Genomic DNA, 19,554 nt, shown 5'->3' on the forward strand with positions numbered 1-19,554 from the left:
GTGAAAACAAAGCCTTTGAAATCAACTCTGCCACGAAGCCCTTTTCAGGCAACTGAGATTAAAGATACTACTGATCTGGCTGCCTCTTTCACTGCTGAAGATGACTGGCAAAGCCTCGTAACAAAGCAAATAAATGAAATTGAAAAGCTCCTAAGCTTAGAAAGTGACAACCGACCCAGAAAAAGAAAAGCAGAAGAAATGCTAGAAAAAACAGATTAAAGTAACATTGATAAATGCTTTCAGTAATGTACTGACTTAATTGAAATGCCGATGTAGTTTCGATTAGAATGAAATGACCATTACATCTTAAGTCTTACAGTTGTCCTCTCCCCATCCTTTGCTGGTATGATAGAATTATATCACTTGCTATCATCTACTTGGCAAATGCTTCAGCAATTCTTTACTTGCACAGTTTGCTCGTAGTGTCCTAGTCCCCTTAATTGACTTAGAAATTCTTAAACTTTTTGTCTTCCATCCGCACAGCCTCTCTTCACAGCTTGTGTGCTCCTTCAAAACCCTTACAGAACACAACTTACAGTGAATTATACAAAACAGAAATATTGACCTTTTCTAATCTATTAGTCTGCATCCTCTAGAGTTTGTGATTTCTTTTCCTTTAAATTTGAGACAATAAATATCCAGACTGTAGTTAAATTTCAGTTTATAATGTTTTACTATGAGTTAGATTTGTTTTCAAAAGAATAAAATTAAATGCTTAAAAATTCAGGTATCAGAAAGACTCAGAAGGCTGTTTTTCACTTTGTTCAAGTTTTGTTTCCAGGCGTTAAGTGTGTCATACAGTTGTTGCCACTGCTGTTTTCCAAATGTCCGATGTGTGCTATGACTAAAAATTGAAAAAATTAAAAAACAATGTATTAGCTAACCTTTTATCCTATGGTATTTGTTTACAAATACTACACTTCTGTCTAGTAAAACGCAAGGTTAAATATACATAAAAGACATAATTTAGAATTATAAGAGAATTTAACAATGAGATAAATTTATTTTTAAAAAGTCTTTACAGTATTGATCCTAAACCTTCTATTCTCCTGAATAGCTATATAAAGACACACACAAGTCATTAGTATTCTAGCCAATGCTGAGCCATTAAATGAAATGTGCTGGAAAATAAGACTCTTTCATTAAATAAGCTAATCACATTCAGTCTGAACTTTAATAAAATTATGATAAATAGCAACTATTTAACTACAGTCAACTGAAAAGAACACCACCTTTGTTCTAGTTAGAATACTAAACATTTAAGTGAAATAATCGGAACAAACTAAATTGTCCTACAAAATGCTGCAACGTACTAAATGTCTTACCTGACAACTACTTTTCTCTGGGTCTGATCGATTTTGCAGTAGACCATTTTAGTTCTTACTGCTGAAAAAAGATGTTTGACATGATATGTTATATAGAAGATTTCCAAGAAAAATGGCTAAGGTATGAAACTGTGACCAACTAAGCCATAACAAAACTTCGCACTATTTTCCAGTATTATTTTACAAACTGGCTGTTTGAATGTAATAATAAGCAAACCAATATGATGCAACCAAGACGAAGGCCATTCATTTGTCCTATAGTTGCTGGGCCCATCTATATTAAACCAGTATCACCTACAGTTTTTATTAAGAATTCCAGGTGTTCTCCCTATCACATTGGGGCAGGAGGGGGTGGCGACTACCTTCCCAATAAGGAATCACATCATTATAGGACTGTGGGAGATTTAGATCATTAGAAAGAAACCATGTCAATAGTTCTATATATTTTATGAATCTTAATTAATCCCCCTAACTTTCAAACAAAAAATTCCTGAAATGTAACGGTTTAATAAAACAGTTAAAAAAAAAAAAAATCACTTTATAATGCAATTGTTGGGGAAGAGGGGCCTGTTTCCAGGCTAACCATATAAAATTGTTAATGTTAACATCTGCAGATCATTTACTATGTGCCAGGCACTGGGCTAAGTGCTTTACCTGCATTAATCCATGTAATCCTCATAACCACTGGGCTAAGTGCTTTACCTGCATTAATCCATGTAATCCTCATAACCACAAATGAACTCACACATTCCTATTTCACAGAGGAAGATCTGGCTTCAAATCCAGGTCCACCTGACACTGAAATCTGTGCTCTTAACCTAAAGACTTTTGTTCTCTGTGATTTCAAGGGTTAGCACAAACACCAAAAACCATATACCAATTTATAGTTCCAGTGAACTTTCAGTCTACTACAAATATATCCCTTAATCTACTAAAACATACACACTTGCTACAAAAGAACCTATAAGGCTGTTTCAAGATCAAAAATCTTGTTCCGTCTAGTAGAGGAAAAAAATGAAAATGTTCCAATTGCCTTACCATCAATAACAAATGCTTCAACATCATCAGCTCCAATCTGGAGTTCTTGCTGCATCGTGTCAAAAGAAATTTCTTTATTTTCCACTGCCATTCCCATAAAAGTAAGTAGTCTCATTTTTGCCATGTTCTGTTCATGTAACAAGCCTGAATAACATAGCAGTTAGCCTGATGAGTGTCCATACTAATGACAGACCTGCAAAGTTACAACTCCTGTGTTTGAGTACTTACATTGAATAATTTTGACAATGTTTCTTATATTTGCAAACCATAAACTGACCTCATAATTAAGTTATAAAGTAATCAAAGTTACTTTTTCTAGAAATACATTTCCATACTACTATTACGCCATAGCTGATAGATTCAAAGTTAAGAATGGGCTATAAAATTATATTTTACATTTCATAAAAACATTTTCTATTTAACTGAATTACTTAAGCTTATTTTCACTAATAGCTCTCATTTAAACACAGGATTCCTCATCTTCTATTTGTTCTGTGTGAATCTTACTGATAAACTCTTAAGTTTCAAAAAATTTTCATAAACACTTTCAGTTATGAAAACATTCCATTTCCTTTCAGGTCACTTTGGATTTAATACTTAGAAATCAAAACTGCAAAAGCAGATTTATCATTTAACATAGGCTTTCATGGTTAGTACTAGAGAGAACTAAGTATCGCTGTTAACAGTGACACTTGTTCTTTCTAAGGCAAAAATACAAACTGTACAAATAATTCAAAATTTACTTTCAAATTTGTAATGAAACATGCTTGTTATAATTACTCAGATCACAGACAAATGTTAGACCTAGAGGGAAACTTAACAAATTAACCCACATCTCATCTTTTCACATTAAAAAATAAAAGAGGACAAAAGAGATGACCTTACTTAAGAGTCACAAAGTGGCAGTGCTGCTAGGTATAGGATACAGGTTCATTTGTAAAATAAAGGGCTAGAAATACAAATTAATATTTACAAATCCTGAATACCCAAATTACTACTTGATCCTAAGTAGAAGCAGGATTATAAAACAATACTGATGCTAACTTAATCATAAAAACAAGTCCACAAAAGTAATCTAGAATCATTTATTTGTTCCCTTCCTCTAAACTTTCAAACTTTGTAAACTCAGCAAATGATTATCCTCTGTCCTCTCATAATTCAGAGCCTCAAGTGTGTACTGTTAAAAAAAGTTCTCTAAGCCCTCCATGTAACTAAGTTTGAATTTATAACATTCTTACGGAAGACTAGGGAAGCCCATTAATACAGGGCATAACCGTCTGTTAATTAGCTATAATTATGATGTAGGCTTCCTGTTTGGCACAGATTCAACAAAAACATCATCATCATAACTCAAATGAATGAGGTACACAAGTAAGTATTGCTGAGTTTAATGGAAATCTACAAGCATCAAGAAATCAATTAGTGCACATTAGCCCTAATTAACAAATGCAAATAAGATGCTGATTGACTTTCTGAAGCAAGAAGGTAGCAACTGGGTAACACCAGATTAAATGTAGACATGTTAGGGCAATTCAGGTGACACAAGATAATGCTACTGTTGGCCCAACTTGTCAATGTTAATAAAAACAACAAAGTGTAACAACTGATGCCACCTGTAGAATCTAGACATTTGTAACCAGAAAACTTCAGGGGTAATAAATGCTTAACAATACATCTAAAACAAAAAACATACACATTTACTGTAATAGTCTCCCAAAAGCATCTTTCATAAAGAAGTTTCTAATAAAAGACTGCTAATTTGCACAATGTTTAAGAAGCAAAAAGCAAATTAGGCAATTTGATTTCTAACTGGCACAATAAATTAGAAATGTTATGATTTTATTTCCTATCACAGAGAACAAGTCCTGAAGATTTTCTCAACATCTGCAAATACAAGGAAATTCCTTAACATTCCCAATTCTATGGGCATGATGGAATGATAAACCATTCTAAGATGCCAGAACTCCTGAAATTTTTAAGATACAATTATAAATGCTCTTAAAATAACTTCTATTTTACTGCTACTCTTTGTGCAGTTACCTTACCATATACCAACTTCTCAGAGGAATAAAGATTATTTCTCTAATGAATCACATAAACCATTATCTTACATATGGAAACATGCATATAAAAAAAATTTCACTATTTTAAAACAAAGAACCAAACTTAAAGCCAAATTCAAACTATTAAGCCAGTGAAGTATGAGTGAGACTTGCAGAAAGCTGTGCTTTGTTTCACGAAACTAGAACACTGCCTTCACAGATGAAGTCACAGTGTTCACTGTCATATTTCAATTTTAAAGTTATAAAAAATCTAATTTTATGGAAACATTTATTCATAACTAATATGTCAAAACCTTAATGCAGTAATAAAAAAATGTGCATCATTGAGCAATTTCTGCATTGTCACTGACCCCTGTCTTAAAATGCTGCAGTATAGAAAACGCAATTTTAATGCATGCAATAGCTTATGAACCAGTGCTCCTTTGAAACAGTCAATTACACATCAATGGGGGAGTGTCAAAGTGTTAATTACTACCCCTTTTTCTTTGGTGCGTAAATAAAGAGGTTGCTGACATTAACATTCCATCACATAGCTTCATGCCACAAAACAAATTAACTGGGACAGAATGTGGTTTTCTGGGTCTAATGCACCTGGTAAAGCATTCTACACCAAAACACACTCGCATCTCCTTTATATTAGTGTATTTCAAATGCCTTATTATGTTCAGAATAATCCAATCTTCCTCAATTCCAATGGCTGCACAAAATTTACAGGTAACAGGAATTAACGATAACCGAATCAAAGACAAACAGTACAACAGAAACGATTGTAACTGTGTTCTTCACCTACATCTCAAGGAACCGGACGGACTAATATAAAATATAACCAACCTCTAATGTTATTTTAACAAACATTGCTTAGTAGCAAAACAAAGCACCTTAGTTTCAGGTGACTTCCACAGTCAAAAACTTAGCGGTTTCATAACAATTAAAACCGTTCAAATGCTAATTTTCAAAGTTTTTTCTTTGTAATTTTAGCATGTAAAAATGTGCTCCAGAAGGAAATTAAAATCCTGAACCTATGTGAGATTTACTCAAAGAGGACCATTAAGATTTTATTCAATTTGGTAGACATTTACTGAGCTTGTGAAGAGCTTGGATGCAATAGACAAGAAAATTCAAACATAAAACTCATAAAGCTGAGACTCCACTATGCTGTCTTCAACAAACTATTTCGGAAGGTATCTGGTATCCTGTGAAATCACAGCACTTAAATTTCTAATTCAACCCACAGCTTCATAAAACATTCTTAGAATGCTGCATACTTTCTGTAATTTATTCAACGAGGGGCATTAAGTTTAAAATACTGCATTAGAGGGAGAAAAACTATTTGTTATAATTATGTGACTATACTTTTAAAAACAAAAGAGCATCAAACAGAAAAATGCAACTTAAAAATAGGTATACATCTGACTGAGATCACCATGCATCTAAGAAAAAAAAAAAAAAAAAGTGGTATTCTAAAAAGAAACACTCTTATTTTAAACAGTAGGCTTTAGCTTAATAAAGCACCCTTAATCATCAAATTTCATCAGTTTCTAAAATGAGTACTTCCAGAAATCACAATTATTATCAAGGTAATGGAGCCCTGGTGACACTGTGGTTAAGAGCTAGATGCTAACCAAAAGGTCGGCTGTTCAAATCCACCAGCCACTCCTTGGAAACCTATGGGGCAGTTCTACTCTGTCCTATAGGGTCGCAATGAGTCAGAGTGGACTCAATGGCAACAGGTTTGTTTTTTTTTTTGGTGATCTATAATCCTCTAAGTAAATTGTTTTTATGTTTCCTCCTCCATTCCAAAATTCTGAGGACACATATATCATCAATATACTTCTCTGAATCTTCTCTAAGGACCTGCTTCTGGCTATAACTTTACCTCTGAGACTCACAGGAGAGTGGGGCAGAAAAAAGCCCATGAAGCGCAAAAAGCTGGTATGGAGAGAAAAAAGGCCCAGGTTTTCTGGTTCCTAGTCTTATGTTCTTCCTATCACAAATGCCACCCCTTACATCTTCTTGGTTTCCAATTCCCAACTCTTTCTAATTGAGCAATCTTTTAAATTGTCCACCTGTGTTTGCTGCTGTTCTAGCATATACCACTGGTTAGGGGTAATCTACGAAAAGGGCCATGCCCATGTTTGCTGTATCTCACAGTGCATAACAGTTATAAAGTAGCACGTTCCCCACCTCTCACTAACCTTCAAAGAAAAATAACCCCAAACTTACCAAGTGAATCAATGAAGTCTTTATTATTCTGGTAAAACTTGACATATGATGCCAATTTTGCGCTCACAAAAATGGTTAAAAGCTATTCAGACAGAGACAAAAAAAGAAACTATCAATATAGAATCAAGGCTTGTGCTGAAGATATCTTTAAAACACTAACTCTCAGCAATAAAACTATCTTTCATTGCAGAAAAATCAATCTGCTTCATCAAATTATCACACAAACCCACTTAAAGAACTGCTGAATACAGTAAGCTCTAAATTATCTACACTGACAGATGGCGGTAATGGCACAGTCCAAATGAAAAATACAAAATGTATTTATACTTGGACTTGGAAAGTATGTTCATGTATTTTTAAGTATCAGATTTATCTTTCTAATTGGAGCTAGGTGACACTAAATATTGAGTAAAGCTGGTCCTAAATTTCAAAGCTTGTTCCTGATACAAAAAGAGAATTCCTTGCTTGCCAGATCTCACCAATAATCACGTTCATTAATAGAAGAGAAAGAGGACTTGTTCAGGATGCAAGGTTTAAGGAGAGACTATTTCTCATATTAAAAAGATAAAACTACTCACATCATGAATAAGCTCGCCTTCCAAAAACTTCACTGGTTTTAAAGTAAGAAGATGGTCAAAAAGGAAGGCATTTGGATCTTTCAATGCTCGAACAATACACCTTAATTAGAATAAAAACAAAGATAAGTTCAGTCTTTTGAAATTCTGGTACTTTTCACAGGTCACAAAATACATTTAATTCAGTAAAATATGTAAAAGCCAATGTACATAGCATAAAAAAAAGCTAAAAGATTGGGTTAAAACAGGACAATCAACATAATTTATCCCATGTATCTGTTCTAACAAAATGAAATTGTTGTAGGCAAAAACATAGCTGGGTAGAAAGCAACCACCAAGATAACCAAATAAATAGCAAACTACAGCAGCGCCTTACAATATACCACTAAATAGGCTAAATACATGTGTTATCTCATTTAACCCTCACAACAACCCTAAGAAGCAGAGTACTGTCAAGCCCATTTTATCAATGATGAAACAGACTCAGGAAGGACAAGTAACTTGCCCAACAATAAGTGCTAATTAAGTGGCAGAGTAAGGATTTGAATGCAGGCAGTCTGACCGCAAAGTTAAAAGATTTTCACCACTAACTATTCTTCCTAACAACATCTATCATGTATTTGTCCACGTGGGGCAATAACCCTTTAGGGAAGTTATCGTCATCCTAGTTTCACAGATTCAGGAATGGATTTCTTCTTATTGGTAGTAAGTAGAGCAAGGATTATCTAAAGCCCTTATTGTCACTAGAAATGGTCTAATTTTTAGCAAGCCATCAATTTTTTCTCATCTACATACCTAAGTATTAAGGAAAAATCGATCCAAGCTTAAGTTCTAGTTCTTAGGTCAGGATTATCACTCCCAATACTCCAAACAGCGAATTCCATGTGGCTATTTCACATGCTCTGTATCACTGTTCAATACTTCAGTTCACCAAGTCTTGAATACCCACATCAGAATCACCATGGAGCACACATTATTAAGTGGCTTTGGGTTAGCAGTGGTTGCAAACAGGACTTCAGAGTTACAATCAAATACCGTAGCTCACCTATAAACTGCGACAGCCCTGTTAACAGCCATGTGTTCAACATTACCTGTGGGCATCAACCCTGGCCTGAGAAGCATTGTCCTCCGTGTAACTTCCCAGCAATTCCACCATGACTTTTGAAGCAGCATCACTAAAAAGAAATATAGCTTTAGAAATTTGAAAATATTTTTACCATCAATCATTCAAGCAAAAATGTTTACTAGGTGCCAGGTACTGGGCTGATACAGTGGTGACCAAGAGAGGAATGGTCCCTGCCGACAGGGAAAGAAATGGCATTTGCATCCTAGCAGGCAAGACAGACAACTAAGCAAAAAGTAGTAACAACGAACAATTCAGTGCTATAAAGAAAACAAGATGTAATGAAATAATAAAGGCAGAGGCAAGAAAAAAGACTACTCTAAATAGTGTAAGAAGGGCAAGTTTCTCTCTGAAGAGATGACATATAAGCTGAAACCTTCAGGATATAAAATATTTGGCCATGAAAAGACCTGGGATGGCAGGTGGGAGTGGAATGACCTTCCAGGCAGAGGGAGTAAAAGCATAAGGGCCCCGGGTGGGGAAAAAAATTTTCTGTATCTAGAAACTGAGAAGACAGTATGGCTGAAGTGGAGCTACCACTCAAATATTTAAATAACTCTAGTAATCAACTCAACGGCACTGGGTTTTAGTAAAGATATCCTTCCAATTAATTTATCCTTAAAATTATATGGATGATCAATTTTAACTGCAGTGAAAAGGGCAAAATAATCAAACGCATTTCATTTGATTTGGACTCTTACAAAATGTTTATCTTCACCCTTCATTTCTTTCTTCAAACTGATGTATCTTTTGCCAGTTGCAGAAAGCTCTGCTAACTAAAAAGAAGTTTCTTTTTCTTTTTATAAAAACACACAACTAGATTCAATGTGGGTAAAATCATTGAAGCTGTTATCATTTGTTCTAAGCAAGTAAGTGATGTATTTAAAACATTCTTCCAAACTATGTTTTAGCCAGTATATAAAGTGGTAACCAACATCTTAAATATAGTGACATAACTATAAGAATTAATACAAATTTTAAAAACCAATGTTTCACTCGCTGTTAATTCTATTGTGCCCTACAGTCTGCATAAGCACATTTCGTTTTCCACAGTTTTAGCAAGGACACCTCAATCTAGTATATTTTATCAGCTAAAGAAATCCTTTTCTGTAATTAATATACATCGGATAACATAATCCATTGAAAGTGCACAGCACACCATCTGATATTTAAGAGCTCAAGAAAATATTAACTAGTATCACCCTTAAAGATGCATCACACCATTGGTACTCATCAGCTACAAATACAATTAGGAAGGGGCACTCAAAACCGTATTTTGTGTGTGCTAGGAAAAAAAAAAATTAAAATTTAAGTCAGCAGAGTGATAGAAATTTAAAGTGTTTAAATACTACTACTACCACTCCTAGGGGGTGAGCAGCACTCATTCGTTCAGTGCCTATTATGTGTCAAATACCTTCTTGGGAATGCAATGGTGACAAGCTCCCTTTGGTTCAGAGTCCACCTCCTCAATTGTAACAGAGTATTAAGGGCTATGGTAAAAGTAGTAGAGGGTCCTGTAAAAGGGAGGCACCTAATGCAAATATGGGAGCAGTTTTTCAGACAAAGAAACAAAGCTGAGTATAATTCTAGACCAAGGGTAGGCAAATTTTGTGTAAACAGCCAGAGAGTAAATATTTTAGGCTTTGCAAGCCACATACTGTCTGTTGCAAATACTCAACTCTTGGCGAAAGGTTTCTTTGGCAATATATTAACGAATAGGCATGGCTGTGTTCCAAGAAAATTTCACAGACACTGAGATTTTATAATTTCATATTATGTTCACAAGTCATGACATATTCTTTTCATTTTTTTTTCCTCTAACCATCTAGAGGTTAGCCATTTAAAAATGTAAAAATCATCCTTAGCTCACAGGCCACACAAAAACAGGCATCAGTCCCTGGTCCAGACTGGGAAAGAGCATGGTTCAGTACGTCTAGTGTATGATAACCAAGAGTAGAGGCGTGGGATGGTGTGTATTATGTGTTAAAGAGAGAGAGAGAGAGAAAATGGTGGAAGAAGGGAAAGGAGGGAGGGTGGGAGGGAAGGAAGGGAGAGATATTCACACTAAGCAAAGTTTCTGTGGTTTGTCACTGTGCCATAAAAAAACGGCAACACGATTATCATCACATTCACCAAGCCCACGTTACAGCAGTAGGTAGGAGGCCGTGTCTGAAAGGCCTTACATGCCCTGTGAAAAATCTTTTACTGCACCCTAAAGAAAATGAAAACCTAAAGAATCACATGCTGAAATCTGTTTTACAAAACCACTGCTTTCGCCAAGTGGCAAACACACAGACCACTTAGGAGACAAACACCCAGAGAAGCAAGGATGATGGCCCGTACAGACGTAACCACTTAAGACTTGGTAAACGATTAAACAAAGGAGATGAAGGAATCAAGGATGTCATCAAGATGTCTGCTTAGGCAACAGTGGTGTCATTTACTGAGACAAAGAACACAGTAATTCAGAGGGAAAAAATGATAAATTCATTTTGGTCACATTGAGTATGAAGCTCCTGTGGGCACATCTAACTGGAAACTGCTAATAATCTGTTGGATATATAAATCTGAAGCTCAGAGAAGCCTGAGTTAGCAACATAGATTTTCATTCATTCTTAAGAGAAACATACTAATTTTGCTGATCCTTTCAAATATTTTAAGCACTCGAGAAACTAAAAGTCAGTATAAAAATTGTACAGTTAATCTAAACTGAAGACAGGTTACTTTTTAAGTATATAACCCATTGTGTGAAAAAAAGAAATAGAAAAATTAGGTCAAAAAGCTAGGGTTATCCTTTACTTGACAACACAAATTCCATAAACCAGGCCAAACCTGTCACAAATAGGAGAATAAATATTTTGGGAATGAAAAGTCTGTTGTGCTGAACACAAGCCTCAGATACCCAAAATACCTGGCAGAAGTCCAAAAGGTACCCATTTAGTACAGTCTACCGCAAAGTTTCATCTCAGGGGCATTGTTTATGTAAGGCACTTTCTGTTAACTTTGATTGATAGGCCCTCACTACCATTAAACAAAAGCAACAGCACTACCCTAGACGAAGACATCAAAGCACCATTAAATAACTTTGCTGAATGTTATAAACAGCTTTGGGATTAACAGTTGTACCATTTTTATAACACAATGTTTTGCTTTTAAAAAAAGTGTAAAGATGGGGAAAACTACTTTAAACTTTACAGGTATCTTTAACTCAGTAAGTGAAATTTACAGAAACAGATTTATAGCAACTTGGTGGAGAATAAAGCAGAGCACAATTACTCACCCTACTTGTCTTTAAAAAACATCCCTACCAACTTACATTGCCTGTTAAGTGGTTAGTTAGTTCATTAACTCTGAATACCTTTTCTTACAATCAACAAGCGCCTCATAAAGTAGCCTTAAAAGGGTGTGCTTTTTCTCAGTGGTGAGGGTCCAGTCAGAAATCCATTTTCTAACCTACAGTGGGATTGACAAAAGGAGAAAATTTAGTCATCCTTGAGTATGTTTTCATAGTTTGAAAGATAACGTTTAAAACACACATATTTGCTACTTATTTTAGCTGTAACATAAAACTGCATTTCTTATAAGCAGAACAAGTACACCACAAAATAACTCACTTGATCCAGCTCAGTTGGAATGTACTGGATGGCTCCACAAGATGCTGCCACTTTAATGAGGCTACAATACACCGTGTATCTTACAGGAGTATTCTTATCCATCCCATGGAAAAGGTTGCTTAGCCTGGTTAACAAACAGCAAAACTATGTTTGAAATCAGCAATCCCAGTGATTATGTTGAGGTTATCTGCTCTTACGCATGTCTACTACTAAGCCCTCAAAATTATGGAATAATAGTGGTGGTGATGACAACAATTAGCGTTTATCAAGCACGTCCCATGTGGCAAGCAATACTCTCTGCACTTCGCAACTACTAAATCATTTAAGCCCACAACAAGCCTGAAGCAGGTATATTAGTAAGTTTATATTACCACGAGGGAACTGGAGCACAGACAGGTTAAATGACTTTCCCAATAAAAGCCACAGCTGACAGTCAAGTTCCCGAATTTCTGCTCTTACCATTAAAAGGCAAACCAAACCCGTGGCTGTTGAGTTGATTCCGAATGACAGAGACCCTATAAGGAAGACTAGAACTGCCCCATAGGATTTCCAAAGCTGCAAACCTTTACAGAAGCAGATTGCCACATCTTTCTCCTGAGGAGTGGCTCGTGGGTTCTGTGCGACCATGGCTCCTTCCATTACATAATAGTGATATGCAAATAACCAAAAAAAAAAAAAACCAAACCCATTGCCATCAATTCTGATTCACAGAGATCTTATAGGACAGAGTAGAACTGCCCCACAGGGTTTCCAAGGAGCAGCTGGTGAATTCCAACTGCCGACCTTTGGGTTAGCAGCCAAGCTCTTAACCACTACTCCACCAGGGCTCCAACAACCCCTTGAAAAACTCAATCTCTTTCACTCTTTTAGTTCTTAACTTACAACTGCAGCCTCAGAGAGGGGCGTTCACCTTCCCGAAATTTGACTAGCTTTTCACATAGGCTTTCAATCAGAGCTTCTTGCTTGTCTGGTTCCAGGATCAAGAGGAGGGATACCACACTGTTCATCACACTTTCAACATCTGTACGTGCATCAATAATACAGTTAACAGCAATACTACAATATTCAATGTTTCTGGTTAAGTATGTATTTCCAGTGTTCTGCTACACCAAAACATTAAACAGTGCCCCTAAGCCACTTAAAAAAGATATAATCTGACAACTGCACGAGGACAGACATCTTTCCTTCAGCAGAGGGCAGTAAAAATATAATATTTTATGAATTCAAACTAAACTAGCTCTGTTCAGTAGTTAACATTCAGAAAGTAACCTGTACATTTTACGTAAGAGAAAGAAAACTGTTACCTAAGATTTGGTTCCATCAGAATACCTAACTAGTAAAACAGAAGGTTGACTAATGTGTCTCAGCATATAAACAGTTTAATTTTGCACCAGCACGATATTCCAATCATTTAAGAGTTGCTGGTTAGATCTTAGGCTAGGGTTTGTTACCAATTGAGGAAAATTTTGTACATACATACAGAAAATAATTGAGAAACAAAAGCTGTCAACTCTCTGGTTGGGCCACTAAATTTGGAGTGTTGTGTAATATTACTACTTATATACCAAGTTTAATGTCAAACCTTCACTACAGGTTTTAGGACTCCCAATTTTTAAAATTTCCGATTTTATCTCAATAAACAAGGAATCAGTCAGATCATTAAATGGCTTTTAGATGATCTGAAATTACATTCTACTTGATTATTAATCTAAACCTCATGAAAATTAAAGACGAGCTTTTTTCCCTGAGTTCATTCTGGAATTATCAGCATCAGGTGGAATAACACTTTAAAAATAGCTGACTTAAAAAAGATGTGTTCTGAAAATATGATTACTTAATAGGTATGCAAGCCAAGCCTGTTGCCGTCAAATTGATTCTGACTTATAGCGACCCTGTAAGGTCAGAGTAGAACTGCCCCCACAGGGTTTCCAAGGAGCAGCAGGTGGATTCGAACTGCTGACCTTCTGGTTAGCAGCCAAGCTCTTACTTAATCGCTATGCCACCAGGGCTCGTAATAGATTAGAATAAACTAAAAGTATGTTCAAACATAAGATAAAATACAATAGTGCTAAAAAAAAAAACTAAAGTCTCAAACACAAAACATACAAATATAGTTCACAAAAAAAAGAAAAATACTTTATACACTTAATAAGAAATGCTGCCAAAAATTAAAAACAAACCTTTATCATCTTCCTTCAGACACACATCACAGGCTTCAATAATTTGAGCTAAATCTACGTGAAGTCCACCTTCTGAGTTTTCTTCTGAAATTTCAGCTCCTTTAGATTTCAGGTAAGCTCGAAGCTCAGCGGCCTGCAGAGACAAATAGGGATGCTATTTATCTATAAAACTGACTATGAACGATAACAAAAGATCTCAAACCATAATGTCCCATTTCAGAAAAAATAATACTATATTTAACCACCACTTAAAGTTATGTTGAAGTGCTCCCCCCACCTCACCTAAAACTTATGACAAACCCGCCACAGGAACAGGAGATGTTCTTTCAGAAGGCTCAGTGGCTCCACAGATGTGCTATGGCCCATGTGGATCACCTTCAGAATTTCTCTCCTATCACCTGTACCCTGCGTTTCCAATATAACCCTAAGGTTTCCTAGAGGAGATGAGAGGAAGGGAAGTAGCTCTGACAAGGTAAAAAGTCAATTAAAAAAAAAAAAAAAATGAAATTTTATTGTTTTCAAGTATGTGTACTAGCACAGCTACTAGAAAAAAATTACAGATATTAATTATCTTGACAAGAGAATAACAACTCATTAATTATTTGGGAACTGACCTGAGAGAAGCATTTTGGGAGATAAAATGCTATGTCTGTGAAAGTTGCCTTGAATATTTTTATCCAATTGGATCTACTATGTAATTAATCTTGTAAAATGCAAAGTGCATGCCTAGGTCAGAAAAAGCAGGTATAAAAATATAATTACAGTACTGCATTTGAACACCTGGACATTACCAGTTCACTGCAACAAGGTGCCATGAGAATAAAGTATTGGCCTAGAGCAGGTATCCACCAAATGGAGGTGAAGTTGGCAGCATGCCAGAATCTCCTTTACACAATCTCCTATCCCCTCAACCCAATATTATTTATTATGGAGTGTCACATCCCTAAAAAAGTATTCGGAAAGGGAAAAACTCTAAAAAAGAAAAAAGTCCTAAAAAGTGTTGGAAAGGGTAAAAAAACTACTGATCCAAAGAAACCTGGACAGCAAAAAAGTATTAAACTTCTATCCTATTGCTATATATAATATTTAATAAGTGTTTTTTTTTTCCTGTTCCTGTTGTTAGGTGCCATTGAGTCAGTTCCAACCCACAGCAACCCTATGTACAGGGCTTGGTATTTATGGCAACCAAACATGAATCCAACAGCTTTTAAAGGATAATAAAATGAAGAACTCACACAAAGAGATAAAAGGATACCACTAGTAAATGCATAGGTATCACATTTTCTATACCAAACCAAATTCTTAAGGCCATCAAGACTTTTTATCCCACAAATGTCTGGCTACTTCAGAAGCCTGCAGATCTGATGGTGCTATGTTTTCCATAAGAGGAACATAGCAATTCCATTTACGATTTCGTACTATAAATAAGATATCAGATACAACTGCCATCACATCAGAGAGCAAAAACATGCCACTAGAAAGTATGTTTCTCTGTAAGGGGAACACATAATATGGTCCAACGAAGAAAAAATGTAGATACAAAGTGAACTGTTTCTAAGAACTACTCAATCAAATGTTAGCTGCCATTGAGCTGGTTCCCAACCCATGGTGACCCCACCTGTTACAGAGTAGAACTAATCCACAGCGTTTTCTTTCTCGGTTGTAATCTTTAAGGGGACAGTTTGTCAGGTCTTTCTTCCGTGGAGCTGCTGGGTGGGTTCTAACCACCAACCTTCAGGTTAGCAGCCAATCCCAAATAGTTTACACCACCCAGGCACCTCATTCAATCAACAGTTTACTGTTTTTAATCTATCATCTTCACTAGCCCCAAGTGCTTGGAGTGGTAAAAACAAAGGAAAACAAACAAGGATTCTTAACTCTAATCAAAATGAGAATTTGATCAAACTCTTGCAACAATCACATATTTTACCTGAAAGGAATAACTCTCATTCTGCTAGTGTGAAAATTATGTCTTACAAAAAGTATCATAACCTGTCTGAGAAATAATACTTTAAAAATATGATCAATAACAAGAACCTTCTGTATCTGCAAATCCTTTTGTATGCTAAAAAAAAATTAAATACTTTTTTTTGTAACCTAATATAGTAGGTTGAAGCCAATTTTAAGTAGTACGCTTTCGTTCCTAATCAGATATACTTTTTCTCTTGTCTTCCACATCTTCCTTTCTATCCATTTCAACTCTCTACCCATTCTAGACCTCCTTCTCCCTTTTCATTTCCCCTTCTTATTTCACTCTTCAGGACTGAGCTCTTGCAATTCTACTACTGGGGGCAGGGGGTGAAGGATTAGAAGGGAAAATCACACCAGCAATTCTTAAAGTTCCTTTAGACTAAGATGTTTCCCTGTATGGAACTAAAACTTCCAAGTTAGGGAATTAGGAAGAAAAAAAAAGCCCAACATGACAACGCTTATGACTTCACAAAATGTAACTTACAGTTCTACAAAATTAACTTAAAGAACAACATTTCATGGTTAACTTCTTTCAACTAAAATTAAACTTTTGTTATAGAGGAAATAAGAAGCATCAGCTCTTGATATCTAAGAGCAAACCCCAAATAGGAAACTGAAAAATACCAGGATGGTACATGAGATTTCTAGACAAGGCCACCAAGTGTATGCCTCACAGCGTAAGAGGGTGGAACTATCACGTTCTCGGGTTACTGAACAACTCTCACCCTTGCACAAGTAGGAATATAAAATACGGGTCTACGAGTCACCTTCGCTTTGTGATCGCGAAATATTAAAGCCATTTTGATCTTGAATACTACTTTTCCCTAAACTGCTTACGCCAGCTAAACATTCGTCACCTCCCACCCCGGATGTGGCTGCATTACCGGGATGAAAGCAGACCCGTTCCTATCACTCAAAAAATACTAATTCCTCAGAAGGGCCTCCAGGCCGGGAAGGTCCGACGCCGACCATGAAGCTGGCGGTAGAGGCTCTTGCCCCGCGCTGGTACCGACGGCCAGAGAGGCAGTGTGACTCCAGGGCAAGACCGCCCGCCCCTGCCCCGCCGCTTCCCGATCTCGGGTGAGGTGAGGCGGGGAAGAACTGCAGGTCTCAGGCCCGGATCCGCTCAGGGTGGTGTCCGCCCGCCCCGGGCTCGGCTGCGGACCCTCATACAGCCCTGAGATATACCCCACCCCACCCTGGCGGCGCCCCCAGCCCGGGACAACACACCTGATCTTCCTCACTGATATCGATGAAGGCCGGGACGCTCATGGTAAAGGCCCGAGCGCCGCCGACGCCGCAATTGCGAACCACGCAGACCGGAAAAGAGACCTGCTCCGCGCGGAGGTGCCTCACAACAGCTTCCGGGTCACCCCTCGCGGGCCGCGGCGGGGCGGGGTCCCCGGGACAGGCGCAGCCACGAGAGCCAATCTCAGGGCACGCTCTCGCTTTCGCTAGCCCGTCGACGAGGCGAACGTAACGAGCGTGCCTGGAGGGCCCCCTCCGAGCGCCGCCTCTCGCGAACTCTGCTTCCGGGATGGTGTGGCCGACTGTCTTCTGTATTACCTCCCTAGTAGCGCCTCGGTGAGCCTGTCTTGCCCTGAAAACTTTAAGCCTGTTCAGCCAACAAAAACTACTTGTGCTCAGAACAGTCGTTCACTTCTCATTTGTCCCGCTGCCTGTCAGTGTCTCATACCGCATTTCTAAAGCGCCTCAAACATTGCTCCAACCAGCCCTGCTTCACTTTATACGTTAACCAGCTATTGATAGACCAGAAAGAGCCGTGGAGGTATACGTTTGTCGCTGAGCCCAACGATTTCTTTTTCCAGTTATAATTTATCTTTCAGCATTTTTTGAGCTGCCAGATGGCAGTCAGTGTTCCTGGCGATGGGGTAACGGTAGTTTTCAAAAGCAGTTTACATTCCAGGGGGGACACAGCAAATAAATATATTAAAAAGTCACTAGGAAGGCAGTCCTGGGTGGCATCGTGTTCTACCGGTTGGACTCCAGAGTCAGATTCCTTGGATTGGAATCCCGGCTGCACCTTTTGATGGGGGTGTGTAATTTGGGGCAGTTGCATTAATCGCCTGACTTCTGTGTATCAGTTTCCTCTTTGAAAAATAAAAATAGTTAAGTACTTATAGTGTCGTTGTCCGGGCTTAAAAATTTGATATATAAAGCACTTAGGACATGGTGACCACTGTGTGTATATTGTTGATGTTGTTAGTTGCCCGCAGGTTGCCTCCGACTGATGGCGGCCTTATGTGTAACAGAACAGAAATGTTGCCCAGTCCTGTGCCGTCTTCATGATTGTTGGTGTGCTCGTGGCCATTGTTTTGAATAGTATGTCAGTCCATCACATTGGGGGTTTCTCCCACTTTTGCTGACCCTCTGCTTTGCCAAACATGATCTCCTTTTCTAGGGATTGGTCTTTCCTGATGACATGTCCAAACTAAGAGAGAGGAAGTCTTGCCAGCCTCATCTGTAAGGTGCATTCTGGCTATATTTCTTCTAAGAGTGATTGGCCATTCCTCTGGCAGCCCATGATATATTCAATATTCAACAATATTAGTATTATTCAAAAGTAGCTTTGTTGGCATATTCAGTAATAGCTTTATTGAGATGTAATTCTCACATCATAAAATTCACCCTTTGAAGTGTATAATTCTGAAGTTTTAGTATATTCACAGAGTTGCACAATCAGGATTGAAGGAAGACTCATTAACAACCTGTGTTATGCAGATGATACAACCATGCTTGCTGAAAGTGAAGAGGACTTGAAGCACTTACTGATGAAGATCAAAGACCATAGCCTTCAGTATGAATTACACATCAACATAAAACAAAAATCCTCACAACTGGACCAATAAGCAACATCATGATAAACGGAGAAAAGACTGAAGTTGTCAAGGATGTCATTTTACTTGGATCCACAATCAACACCCATGGAAGCAGAAGTCAAAGAAATCAAAAGACGCATTGCATTTAAAGTTTTGAAAAGCAAGGACGTCACTTTGAAGACTTAGATGCACCTGACCCAAGCTATGGTGTTTTCAGTCGCATCATACGCATGTGAAAGCTGGACAATGAATAAGGAAAACCGAAGAAGAATTGACGCCTTTGAATTGTGGTGTTGGCAAAGAATATTTAATATATCACGGACTGCCAAAAGGGCAAACAAATCTGTCTTGGAAGAACTACAACCAGAATGCTCCTTAGAAGCAAGAATGGCAAGACTGCATCTTACATACTTTGGACATGTTGTCAGGAGGGATCAGTCCCTGGAGAAGGACATCATGCTTGGCAGAGTACAGGGATAGCAGAAAAGAGGAGGACCCTCAACGAGGTGGATTGACATAGTGGCTGCAACAATGGGCTCAAGCATGAAAATGATTGTAAGGATGGTGCAGAACCAGGCGGTGTTTTGTTCTGTTGTGCATAG

General features: G+C 37.5%; 2 protein-coding genes and 1 long non-coding RNA gene across 5 annotated transcripts in view; 2 read left to right on the forward strand and 1 right to left on the reverse strand.

The window, feature by feature from the left end:
* CCDC73 (coiled-coil domain containing 73) overlaps positions 1 to 661 on the forward strand; it is a 113,514-nt gene extending 112,853 nt beyond the window's left edge. The window contains exon 17 of the mRNA XM_064289440.1: positions 1 to 661. Within this exon, the coding sequence (XP_064145510.1) occupies positions 1 to 219 (219 nt within the window). The 3' untranslated portion in view covers positions 220 to 661.
* On the reverse strand, positions 654 to 17,476 carry EIF3M (eukaryotic translation initiation factor 3 subunit M). Of its 2 annotated transcripts, XM_003412297.4 has the most exons (11): positions 17,343 to 17,476; positions 14,142 to 14,274; positions 12,844 to 12,982; positions 11,962 to 12,085; positions 11,706 to 11,800; positions 8,316 to 8,399; positions 7,228 to 7,327; positions 6,650 to 6,731; positions 2,364 to 2,507; positions 1,326 to 1,386; positions 654 to 844 (listed from the first exon to the last, which is right to left on the reverse strand). In XM_003412297.4, the coding sequence occupies exons 1-11, from the start codon at positions 17,382 to 17,384 to the stop codon at positions 724 to 726; spliced, it is 1,125 nt and encodes a 374-aa protein (XP_003412345.1). In that variant the 5' UTR covers positions 17,385 to 17,476; the 3' UTR covers positions 654 to 723. The 2 variants fall into 2 exon arrangements, with proteins under 2 accessions (XP_003412345.1, XP_023406527.1); XM_023550759.2 differs by lacking the exon at positions 1,326 to 1,386.
* Positions 17,472 to 19,554, forward strand: part of LOC135231695 (uncharacterized) — an 11,055-nt gene continuing 8,972 nt past the window's right edge. For both annotated transcript variants that reach the window (XR_010322448.1, XR_010322449.1), the window contains exon 1: positions 17,472 to 17,696. This is a non-coding gene — a long non-coding RNA (uncharacterized LOC135231695). The remainder of the gene's footprint in view (positions 17,697 to 19,554) is intronic.

This window comes from Loxodonta africana, chromosome 7, assembly GCF_030014295.1.
Source record: "Loxodonta africana isolate mLoxAfr1 chromosome 7, mLoxAfr1.hap2, whole genome shotgun sequence".
In the NCBI taxonomy this organism is placed as follows: Eukaryota; Metazoa; Chordata; class Mammalia; order Proboscidea; family Elephantidae; genus Loxodonta; species Loxodonta africana.

Excerpts from the sequence above, each read along its gene's own strand:
- EIF3M (XM_003412297.4), bottom strand. The coding sequence starts at position 17,384 with ATGAGCGTCCCGGCCTTCATCGATATCAGTGAGGAAGATCAG. Across the intron at positions 12,086-12,843 it reads CCCTCTCTGAGGCTGCAGTT|GCTAAGCAACCTTTTCCATG; the intron begins GTAAGTTAAGAA and ends TTTGTTAACCAG. Across the intron at positions 8,400-11,705 it reads CTTGTTGATTGTAAGAAAAG|TGATGCTGCTTCAAAAGTCA; the intron begins GTATTCAGAGTT and ends ATTTCTTTTTAG.